Source organism: Pygocentrus nattereri, chromosome 17 (assembly GCF_015220715.1).
Source record: "Pygocentrus nattereri isolate fPygNat1 chromosome 17, fPygNat1.pri, whole genome shotgun sequence".
Classification (NCBI taxonomy): domain Eukaryota; kingdom Metazoa; phylum Chordata; class Actinopteri; order Characiformes; family Serrasalmidae; genus Pygocentrus; species Pygocentrus nattereri.
The window spans coordinates 28,946,267-28,959,131 of record NC_051227.1 but is presented as its reverse complement, the minus strand read 5'-3'; the positions used below and the strand labels follow the sequence as shown (position 1 = coordinate 28,959,131).

Genomic DNA, 12,865 nt, shown 5'->3' with positions numbered 1-12,865 from the left:
CATCAGGGATCAGCTTTGAGCCCCTTCTTGTTTACAATGGTAATGGAAAGGTTGACAGATGAGGTCAGGTAGGAGGCTCCATGGACCATGATGTTTGCAGATGACATTGTAATCTGTGGTGAGAGTAGAGGGCAGGTGGAAGAGAATCTGGAGAGGTGGAGGTTTGCACTGGAGAGGAGAGGAACGAAGGTCAGTAGAGACAAAACGGAATCCATGTGTGTGAATGAGAGGGAGGCAGGTGGAAAGGTGAAGATGCAAGGAGTAGAGGTCTTAAAGGTGGATGACTTCAAATATATTGGGTCAACCATCCAGAGCAATGGACAGTGTAGAAAAGAGATGAAGAAGAGGGTGCAGGCAGGATGGAGTGGGTGGAGATGGGTGTCAGGGCTGATGTGTGACAAAAGGATAGCAGCAAGAGTGAAAGGGAAGGTTTACAAGACAGTAGTGCGTCCTGCTATGATGTATGGTTTGGAGACTGTGGCTCTGTCTAAAAGACAGGAGGCGAGCTGGAGGTGGCGGAGGTGAAGATGCTGAGATTTTCGTTGGGAGTGACAAGGATGGACAAGATTAGAAATGAGCAGATCAGAGGGACAGTGAAGGTGGAGCAGTTTGGAGATAAAGCCAGAGAGGCCAGGTTGAGATGGTTTGGACATGTGTTGAGGAGGAATAGTGGATATATTTGTCAATGAATGTTGGAGATGGAGCTGCCGGGTAGAAGGAGAAGAGGTAGACCTCAAAGAAGGTTTATGGATGTAATGAAGGTGGACATGGAGATGGTTGATGTAAAAGTAGAGGAGGCAGTGGATAAGGCAAGATGGAGGCAGATGATCCACTGTGGCAACTCCTAAAGGGAGCAGCCGAAAGAAGAAGAAGAAGAAGAAGAAGAAGTGACAGAACAACCTTAGTATACTAAGGTTATTAGCATAATGGCTAGAAATCTTAGAAAATTATGATTCTTGAATTAAAATGGTTGAAAGAATTTTGGTGAACCCAAACAATGTGTTGTGATTCAATGACAAAACACTTATCAGCAGCAACCGTCTTTCATGGGCCAATGAGTCATCACTGAGGTTGTGGTGCAGCTAACTAATGCGCTTATTTTTAAAGCGATGTTGCTTATGGAGTGATGATTTTTCAGCCAGCTATGTCATGGAATCTCAGAGAACAACTTCAATCAGTAATTTGGCTCCTACTTATATTCAGGTATCAAGGCATCCCTTAAAGCCTTTCCTGATAACTCCTGTTATCAACAAACAAACACTAACAGAAATGCATTAAGACCAACAGAAGGCTAAATTTGTAGCAAAAACTAATAGATATTAGATCAATTGTTATTCAGAAGTTTTCATCAATGTTATTGTTTAATTTATTTATTGTAGCCTGTGTGCTTTAATCTTGTATATTTACTTAATATTTTACAATCAAGGTATAACTGGGCACATACAAAATGTAGGGGAACATAGGAGCATCTCTTTGGAGTCTGGAAGAACAGGTATTTAAGAAATTTTAAGACATTGAACTAAGAATAATCTAAACATTATTTCAATAAATCACCGTTTAGAACAGGCATGTCAAATCGGTGACTTTCCGGGCCAAAGTGCTGCAGAGAACAGTGTTTACACTCATCTAATACTCTGAATTCACTTCATAAAGACTGTATTTTGGCCTGTGAGGACTGGAGCCTGACACATGTTGTAACATGGTCACAGAATTCAGATGCTTGTGAACTGTAAAAGTAGCTTATATTTTAGCGTTCACATCCAAAGTTATAATCCCAGAACTAGCATCAAGGTCAAAATACCGAAAGAGAACAGCAGGGGCAAACAAACCAAAAGGGCAATCCAAAGTCGTAGACGTGCACAAGCAGAGGGTTCATAACACAAAGGCAGAAATGTCCAAACAAAGAAAACCAAAAGGGAAATCCAAACTTAAAATCTTATGTAACAGAAACAAAGATCATACACAGGGAGACAGTCAAAGAAATGCTCAGTAGTTGCCACTGACAAAGAATACCTTGCAAAGACTGAACATAGAGGATAATGCAAGACCACAACTGTAGGGACCTAACCCAGAGCTCAGCTTGAGAGAAAAAAAGCTCATTCAACAAATTTTACAGATTAGAAAAAATAAGGGTAATAGGCCAAAATTATAAATCACACAGGGAGATGAAATAAGCAAATAAGTGTTTGACATGTGCTATATGGATGAAAATATTGGGACACATACACATTAAACCTGCTGGAGCTTCTATGATGTCCCATACTAAATCCATTGGCATTAATATTGAGTTGGTGCCCTCTTTGCAGCTATAAAAGCTTCTACTCTTCCGAGAGGGCTTTCTAAAATATTTTAGAGTGTGTCTGTGTGTAATTTGTGAATTACATAGTGCATAAACTTGGAAAACAATCTGAGAGAATGTCCTTATGATTACACAAATTTACAGAATACAGTATATAGTTTGGGAGACAAACCAAATGCCTATATCAAACCTTTATATCCTTTTATTACATCTATCTTTTAAACTCAAACTTGTGCTTTAAAAGCCTTGTTTGTGGAGGAATTATTAGACAGAGTACAGCCTGTGTGTTGATGGAAGATGTAGAGGAAATGGAGACAACAGGGCTCTGCTATGCCTACACAAAAGCCTGTAGGAATACAGCGTAGGCCACTGAGGACACAACTGGCTGTATATAGAAGCAGAGACAAATGTCAAGTTTTAATCAGCTGTTGAGGAGCAAAATGCTTTGTAAGTGGCTGTGCAAAGAGTAATACTTTAATTAGTTAGTATAAAGAGGACATCAGATTTTCAGTGGTTTTGCACAAAATAGACTGCAGTATATATCTTTGTTTATTGTTGAATACTGTCACTGTTATAAAAAGAAATGGAAGATTTTTAGAGCAGCTTAGTGCTTTTCTATTAAGCAGCGTTCATTACATCATTACATTACATTATTTTGCATCATTACAGAATAGCCTTCTTCAGTTTTGTTATTTAAAAAAAATATGAATGCTGAATGTGTAAAGTCACAAAAAGATGCATAAATATCATTACTTACAAAGTTACGTCTATGTAAAGAATGATGAGTTTGCATCAATCTATATATATATAAAAATCATATAAAAGAATATAATTCAAATGTTATGGAACAACAGATAATATTGGCATTAGTTAGAGTTGTAGTAGTGTTTCCACCAATAAACTAGAATATCTATAAAGATCCAATCCATCATCTGTGATTACTGAAAGCTGTAAAAACCTGACTTTCTTGAAACCATGGTAATGAGCAGCATCCAAGATCTTCCTGCAGAAAATATTTCTTTCACGGTTTTCAAACTGAATGGTTTCTATTCTTTGGGAGAATGGCGGCGCTTTCTATTCATCCCATATTTCTTTATGCTTTTATTGTCTACAACCTCAAACTCTGTTCTGATATATTTAATTATCACCCAGAGAGCTCTGCACTCTCCAATGTTTGTATTAATTGGTCTAATGTCTGTTGTGGATTTGTTTATGCCAATATTTTTTGTACCAAATATGCTGCTCAGCTTTTTATTTGACTGGAATCAGATTTCACTGGTGGACTGTTTAATACAAATATTTTGTGTTCAGTATGTTGGTGCATATCAGTCTACTTTACTGCTGTGGATGGCTCTGGATCGGTTCTTTGCTATATGCAGACCTCTTTCTTATCACAACTATATGCAAATGCCCAACTTTCTAAAGTTTATTATTGCCCCAATACTTAGAAATACATTCTTAAATGTTTCAATGGTTTCTTTGGCTGGAAAGCTAAATTTTTGTATGAAAAATGAGATGGATCACTGTTTTTGTGAACACATGGGGTTGGTTCAGCTTGCATGTGGAGATACTTCTGTCAATAACTTAGTTGGACTTTCAACTGCTCTTCTAATAGCAACTACAGATTTTGTTTTTATTACTATTTCTTATGTAATAATATTTGCTTCTGTAATGAAATCAGGGAAGTCCAGCATGAAGGCCATCAACACTTGCATAACACATATAATCATCATCACATTTAGTTTAGTATTTGCCTTGATGGCTTTTTTGTCTTATAGAATTAAAAATAATTTTTCTCCAAGCAGCCGTATTTTCATTAGTACAATGTATGCACTTTTTCCAAGCTGTTTCAACCCAATTATTTATGGAATAAGAACAAAAGAAATAAGGCAGCAGTTGGTAAAATTCTTTAACCATGTGAAAGTCTTACCACATTAATTCTGCCATGTACACTGAAGCACTGTTACTTAAACCTGTTAAGAAGCTGCATGTTAAATACTGCATGAATAGCTAGTATTGTGCACTTAGGTTTAGACTGTGTTTTGTCAATATACACTCACCAGCCACTTTATTAGGTACTGTTCAATTGCTTGTTAACACAAATAGCTGATCATGTAGAGGTGGTCAAGACAACTTGCTGAAGTGCAAACCGAGCATGAGAATGGGGAAGAAAGGGGATATAAGTGACTTTGAATGTGGCATGGTTGTTGGTGCCAGATGGGCTGGTCTGAGTATTTCAGAAACTGCTGTTCTATTGAGATTTTCACACACAACCATCTCTAGGATTTACAGAGAACGGTCCGAAAAAGAGAAAATATCCAGTGAGCAGCAGTTGTGTGGTCGAAAATAACTTGCTGATGTGAGAGGTCAGAGGAAAATGGGCAGACTGGTTCGAGATGATAGAAAGGCAACAGTAACTCAAATAACCAACCAAAATCTCTGAGCAATGTTTCCAACACCTTGTTGAAAGTATGCCACAGAGAATTAAGGCAGTTCTGAAGGCAAAAGGGGGATCCAACCTTTTACTAGCAAGGTGCACCTAATAAAGTGGCCGGTGAGTGTGTGTGTGTGTGTATATGTATATGAATACACATGTAGACTGTACGTGTTGCTGGTTTCCACTCATTCAGTTTTTTTTTGTCAAATATTTAATATTGATGTAGAATTAGAAAAAAGGGAATAACAGTATTATTATTATCATTATTTTTATTTTTATTATTATAGTCATAGTGAACTGTGTTAGTCTTACTGGCATTAGTGACTTTTCTGATAACTGAAAAATCAGAAATGAATATTTGTCTATAAGTTAAAGTGCAAACTAGTTGTAGAGGCACTCTGAACATTTCCTGCATGAAGATATGTCACCCTAATATGCAATAATTTACAATATATTAAATTTCATCCACAAGGCTGTGCTGGACATTTATTGGTGTGAGTATAACACTACTTTTTAAGAAAGGAAAAATTAAAGTCTAATTGCCAAGTCACTCTCTATATAGACAAGGACTCTTATTCTGAACATATTTGTTTGTGTAGTGAAGTAAATTCTTTTATGACAAACACAAGAACAAAAGGTCTGTTTTCATATACGTTCATATTTTTATGTACAGTATGTTTGTTTAATTTCCAGTTATCATGGCCATTATGTATAAAACATTCATTTTCAGGAGATAAATGGAAAAAATCTACAGAATTCTTTGAAAATCTCAAAGCAACCCCCCTGAAAACTATAGAAATATAGATAAATGATGGGCACACTGCATAATGAAAAACTAAATCTACTTGCAGGCTCTGTGTAGTTTTTATTCATTCTTTTTTTTTTGATACAGAGATTAGAGTTTTTATGTATATATCAGCAATAATCATGTGTTCAATCAAAAACAAGTCAACAAATTCAGATGTTATTGTACACCCTCAAATTTTCATTGCTCCTCCACAATACTTGATTGTTTTAGACTTGGTTCAGAGACTTTTTCATTTTCCTGTGGTGTCATACACACTGCCTTCTATTACTTCCAAAGAGATCACATTTAGACTTTTAGACCAGTCCACAAAACCTTACCCCTTTCTCTAAAGTCTAGTTTTGGTGGTGTGCAATTTTTCCTTTTGCAAGGAAAATTTCCAAATTTCTTTGTCATGTTTTTCCTTTTTGTTGTCTTGTCTTTTCACTAATAACACAAAAATAAATAGAACAATATAAAATATAATATAAAAAATAAATATAATAATAGACTGGAAATTGAATAAGCAAAATTTTACAGATTACTTTAGATATATGCTGTTAATGAATGGCCCCAGCTTGCATCCTGTAAGCTTTGAGGTAGAAAAAGATATTCTAAATATTTGATGACATATTTTATCATGTCATCAAAGATATAAGATATAAGAAGATATTCTAAATATTTGAGTTTAGTTGATTAGCTAAAATCAGTATTGTAATTGCGGTCTTTCACTGAGACACTAGTGACTGACCAGATGTGTCCTTAAGACTAATTACAACATGTGTGAATCAACATTTCCCAAGGCAAAAAGTATGTACTGCTAATTAAAAAAAAGAAATGATCTTCTTACTTTCGGCTAACAAATGGAACCTGTTGATAATTAAATTAATCTGTTGTGCTGGCACACACTGTTTATGCAAATAAGTTTTAGTGCTTTTTGAAGTTTGGAGTTTAGCATTTGTGCAAAGTGAGGGGACATGTTTACCACTGTGTTTCAACACTAAGCATTTGGGGACTGAGGAGACCAGTTGCTGTAGTTTTGAAAGTGAAATGTTTTCCCATTCTTGTTTGGTATAGAATTTCAGCAGCTCAACAGTCTGGGGTCTCCTTTGTCATATCTTTCATTTCATAATGCACCAAATGTTATCAGTGGCTGGCAGGACTGGACTGCATGCAGGCCAGTTTAGCACCCAGCCACTTTTAATACAGAGCAATGCTGTTGTAGTACATGCAGAATGTGGTTTGACATTGTCTTGTTAAAATAATCAAGGCCTTCCCTGAAAAACACATAGTCTGGACAGCAACATATGTTGCCAAAATATGTACATGTCTTTCAGTATTAATGGTGCCTTCACAGATGTGCACGTCATCCATGCCATGTACACTAATGCACCCCTATACCATCATGAATACTGGCTTTTGAACTGTGCACTGATAATAAGCTGAGTGGTCTTTAGCCAAGAGGACACAGTGTCCATGGTTTCCAGAAAGAATTTCAAATGTTGATTTATAGTGTTTCTCAATGTAAAATAGCAAAGAACTTTTGCTTTTCTTCATCTACAGTACTTAATATCATTGAAAGATTCTGAGAGTCTGGAGAAATCTCTGTGCAAGGGAAAAGACCAAAAACTATTATTTGCTGGCCATGACCTATGGGCCCCCAGGCAGCACTGCATTAACAACATATATGATTCTGTAGTGGACTGTGAGAAAACAGTTTGTTGCTACATCCACAAATGCAAAGAAAAAAAAAACAAACATAAAAAGGATCCAGAAATGCTGCCACTTTCTTTGGACCCAAGCTCATTTAAAAATGACTGGGGTGAAGTGGAAAAGTCTCCTGTGTTCTGACAAATCAACATTTGAAATTCTTTTGGTAATCATAGACGTTATGTCCTTCGGCCTAAAGACCACCAAGCTGGTTATCGGTGCACAGTTCAAAAGCCAGTATTCATGATCATATGGAGGTGCATTACTGCATATGGCATGGATGATGTGCACATTTGTGAAGGCACCATTAATACTGAACGATCTATGCAGGTTTGGGCAATATATATTGTCATCCAGACTATGTCTTTTTCAGGGAAGGTGTTGCTTATTTCAGGAAGACAATGTCAAATCACATTTTGCATGAATTACAAGAGCATTGCTTAGTATTAAAAGAATCTAAAGAGGTGCTAAACTGATCTGCCTGTAGTCCAGATCTGTCACCCCTGGTAACATTTGGTGCATTATGAAATGAAAGATATGACAAAGGAGACCCCAAACTGTTGAGCAGCTGAAATCCTATGTTAAACAAGAATGGGAAAATATTTCACTTTCAAAACTACAGCAGTGGGTCTCCTCAGTTCTCAAACATGCTGTAAGAGTTGAAGTGATGAAGAAGTGATGAAACACAGTGGTAAACATGCCCCCGTCCCAATTGTTTTTGGAATATGTTGTTGGCATCAAATTCAAAATGGATACATAATTTAAAAATTAATAAATAAATAAATAAACAATTCTCAGTTTTACAATTTAATATGTTGTCTTTGTAGTATTTTCCTTTAATAAGATGATTTACATGACTTGCACATCATTGCATTCTATTTTTCTTTACATTCTGCACAGATTTTGATTGGAGTATAAAACCTGTATGAAACCTCCATGTTCCATGTCACTCTTCTAACCAAGCCTAGTCCAGCCCTAGGATCAGGATCAGATTCTAAGTGTTTAGAGGATGGTGTGCTGCTTGTGGAAAATGTACTTCAGAAGTTAAAACAATGACCAGGCACAGCTACGGGGGACATTCTTTTAGGTGATGGGCAAGTTTTAAAAGAAAAAGGTGTACAGGATGTTGACCCCACTCACGGGTGGTAAATACTTGAGCAGGTGTTCTTAGGATTTTTTGAAACTGAGTACTTATGCTTGTACTCATTCACCTATCCTAAAATGAAGCTATTCTAAAATGTGTTCATTTATCTCTCTGAGAGAAAGAGTACCACCAATTAGTCACTGCATCACACACCACTGCATTGCACATTATTAAAAAAGCAAACTTATAATTTCTTTCTTGAAACATTCACTTTTCAATTCACATATACAACCCCAATTCCAATTAAGTTGGGACATTGTGTAAAACATAAATAAAAACAATACGATGATTTGCAAATCCTTTTCAACCTATATTCAATTGAATACACTAAAAAGACAAGATATTTAATGTTCAAACAGATACATTTTATAGTTTTTTGCAAATATTCACTCATTTTGAATTTGATGCCTGCAACACATTCCAAAGAAGTTGGAACAGGGGCAACAAAGGACTGGGAAAGTTGAGGAATGCTCAAAAAAACACCTGTTTGGAACATTCCACAGGTGACCAGGTTAATTGGAAGCAGGTGAGTGTCATGATTGGGTATAAAGGGAGCATCCCTGAAAGGCTCAGTCATTCACAAGCAAGGATGGGGCAAGGTTCACCACTTTGTGAACAACTGTGTGAGCAAATAGTCCAACAGTTTAAGAACGTTTCTTAACGTACAATTGCAAGGAATTTTGGGATTCAATCATCTACAGTCCATAATATCATCAAAAAATTCAGAGAATCTGGAGAAATCTCTGCACGTAAGTGGCAAGGCAGAAAACCAACATTGAATGCCTGTGACGTTCGATCCCTCAGGCGGCATTGCATTAAAAACCAACATCAGTCTGTAATGGATATTACCACATGTGCTCAGGAACACTTCAGAAAACCCAGAGCTCATCTGAGATGAACTCACGCAAAGTGGTCTGGATACATTTCAAATTGTTTTTGGAAATCATGGACGAGGATTGTTGTAGGCAGTTCAGGGAAAAATTGCAACAGGCCCTTAGGCGCAGTGAGGAGCTACCTGATGACTGGGAAACTACAGCTAAGGTGGTGAGAGAAACTGGCAAGAATGTGTTGGGTGTTTCGTCTGGTCAGAGGAAAAAAGACAGGGAAAGTTGGTGGTGGAATGAAGAAGTCCAGGAGAGTATCCAGAAGAAGAAGGCAGCTAAGAAAAAGAAAAAGGATGTACAGCAGGTTAGGCTGATAAAGGATAGAGAGGGAAATGTACTAGTGAGTGAAGAGAGAGTTTTGAGTAGATGGAAGGAGTACTTTGAAGAACTAATGATTGAGGAAAACGAGAGAGAGAGGAGGACAACGGGGGGAGAGATAGTGGATCAGGAAGTGCAGAGAATTAGTAAGGTGGAAGTGAGGGCAGCTTTAAAAAGGATGAAGAATGGAAAGGCAGTTGGTCCAGATGACATACCTGTGGATAGATAGATATAGATAGATTCAACTTTATTGTCATTACTCAGTACAAGTACATGGCAACGAAATGCAGTTAGCATCTACCAGAAGTGCAAATAGTAGCAAATAGTGCAAAAAGAGACTGTGCAAGTGTGCAATAAATAGGCATAGTGCAACATTACAGTATATAGAATAAATTACTTATAGATATGCAAAAAAATAGATTATAGGTGTGTAGATATATACATGAACATGTTGGAGATGTACACTGTATTGAATAACTGTTGTGATGTGTTATTTACATGGCAGTAGAATGTTAAATTTGTGCGATGGTAATAATAAAGAATAAAACAACAGCTCTGATTGGTGAGTGTAGTATGAAAGGCAGTGTTCATAGTCCGCTGTGTGCAGGATGAGTGGTAGTGTTATCAGTGAGGTGTGGAGTTGTGAGAGTGATTGTGGAGGGAAAGAAGCTGGACCTGAGCCGACTGGTTCTGGCCCGGATGCTCTTGTATCTCCTCCCGGATGGAAGTTAGTTGAACAGTTTGTGGTTGGGGTGGGAGGGGTCCTTAATGATGCTGTGTGCTCTGCGCACACAGCACTGGTGGTGAATGTCTTTGATGGCAGGGAGCTGCATGCCTGTGATGCGCTGAGCAGTCCTTACTACCCTCTGCAGGGATTTCCTCTCCACCACAGTGGAGCTAGTGTACCACACGGTCACACAGTTGGTCAGTATGCTCTCGATGGTGCATCTGTAAAAATTTGTGAGGATCTGAGGAGACAGCCGGTCTTGTTTTAGTCTCCTCAGGAAGTAAAGACACTGCTGTGCCTTCTTGATGAGATGGGAGGTGTTGAAGGACCATGAAAGGTCTGCCGAGATGTGGATTCCCAGGAACCTAAAGCTGGACACACGTTCTACCTCTGCTCCGTTGATGTAGACAGGAGAGTGTGTGCAGCCCTTGGTTTTCCGATAGTCCACGATGAGTTCTTTGGTTTTGCCTGTGTTCAGGATGAGGTTGTTGGTGGTGCACCAGGAAGTCAGGTGCTGGATCTCCTCCCTGTAGGCCGATTCATCGTTGTTCCTGATGTGGCCAACCACTGTGGTGTCGTCTGCAAACTTGATGAAGATGTTAGATGTGTGCAGAGGAACACAATCGTGGGTGAACAGGGAGAAGAGCAGAGGGCTCAGCACACAGCCTTGCGGCACACCAGTGTTCAGGGTGATGGTGGTAGACATATGACTGCCCAATCTCACAGACTGGGGTCGGTCTGTCAGGAATTCCAAAACCCAGTTACACATGGGGGTGCTGATTCCCAGGTTGCTGAGCTTGGTGACCAGCCTAGTTGGGATGACCGTGTTAAAAGCAGAGCTGAGGTCGATGAACAGCATGCGGATGTAGGTGTTCCTTTCATCCAGATGGGTGAGGGCAGAGTGAAGAGCAGTGGAAATTGCATCCTCAGTCGACCTGTTTGCACGGTATGCAAACTGTTGGGAGTCCAGGGATGGTGGGAGCACTGTCTTTAGGTGGCTGAGGACCAGTTTCTCAAAGCACTTCATCACAATGGGGGTGAGTGCGACTGGGCGGAAGTCATTAGGACATGCAGCAGATGAGCACTTTGGCACCGGTATGATGGTGGATGTCTTCCAGCATGCCGGAACAGCAGCCTGGGCCAGTGATAGGTTGAAGATATCGGTGAAGACCTTGGCTAACTGTCCAGCGCACGCTCTGAGGACATGTCCAGGAATGCCATCTGGACCAGCAGCTTTGCGTGCATGCACCCTGCTCAGTACAGACTGTACATTATCAGTGGAAAGTGTGAGGGGGCTTTCATTGTGGGTGTTGTGTTGGTCATTCCTCTGGTCGAAACGAGCGTAGAACTGATTAAGCTCATCTGGGAGAGAGGCACTGCTGGCTGAGGGGGTCAGGGATGGAGGCCTGTAGCCAGTGATTGCCTGAATGCCCTTCCACATGCGGCGGGGGTCAGAGTTGTGGAAGTTCTCCTTAACAGACAGTTTGTAGGTGTACTTGGCTTTCCTAATCCCTTTTTTCAGGTTTGCCCTGGCTGAGCTGTAAGCCTCGGCATCACCAGATCTGAAAGCAGCATCACGTGCTTTCAGCAGTAGGCGAACCTCTGCATTCATCCAGGGTTTCTGATTAGGAAAGATTTTCAGTTGTTTGACAGAAGTGACGTTGTCTATGCATGAGTTGATGTAACTCATGACTGCTGAAGTGTACGTGTCCAAATCTGTGTGAGATTCTGTGGTGGCTTGAGAGGAGAACACACTCCAGTCAGTGTTTTCAAACTGACGCTGTAGTGTAGAGATGGCCCCCTCTGGCCATACCTTAACAGTCTTTGTTGATGTTTTCACACGTTTGATGAGTGGCACATACTTCGGGAGCAGGAACAATGAGAGGTGATCAGACTGCCCCAGGTGGGGGAGGGGTACAGCCTTGTATGCCTCTGCGATATTTGTGTAGACATGATCCAGGGTTTTGTCTCCTCTTGTTGGGCAGGAGACATTCTGATGAAATTTTGGCAGTACAGATTTCAGGTTGGAATGATTGAAGTCCCCCGCAACAATAAAAAGTCCGTCTGGATGCGCAGTTTGTTGTTTACTGATTGCCAAGCTCAGCTCCTCCATAGCTAGTTTAGCATTGGCATCAGGAGGGATGTAGGCAGCAGTAATAATAGCGGCTGAATGCTCTCTAGCCATATGAAAGGGGCGACACTTTATCATCAGGTATTCTAAGTTAGAAGAACACTGACGTTCAGTTTCTGTGGAGTCAGTGCACCACAGTTTGTTTACATAGATGCACAGACCCCCCCCCTCTGCTCTTACTGGAGTCCTCAGCCACTCTGTCCGCTCTGAACATGCTGCGCCCATCCAGCTCCACCGCGGTGTCGGGAATGTCGCTGTTCAGCCACGATTCCGTCACAATCATGACGTTACACTCCCTGATCCATCTCTGTGTAGTGGTCCATAGTCGCAGCTCGTCCATTTTGCCCGCTAGAGCCCGGACATTGGCAAGAAACAAGCTGGGAACAGCCGATCGGTGGGGGCTTAGCCTTAGCTTAGCACGTAGCCCCCCT

The 12,865-nt window shown here is 39.9% G+C and overlaps 1 protein-coding gene across 1 annotated transcript; it reads left to right on the top strand.

Moving 5' to 3' along the window:
* Positions 1-3,274: 3,274 nt before the first annotated feature.
* LOC119265806 (olfactory receptor 52K1-like) lies at positions 3,275-4,237 on the top strand. The gene has a single exon (XM_037546892.1). It carries the CDS (start codon positions 3,275-3,277, stop codon positions 4,235-4,237), a length of 963 nt encoding a protein of 320 aa, XP_037402789.1.
* The last annotated feature ends 8,628 nt before the right edge of the window (positions 4,238-12,865 follow it).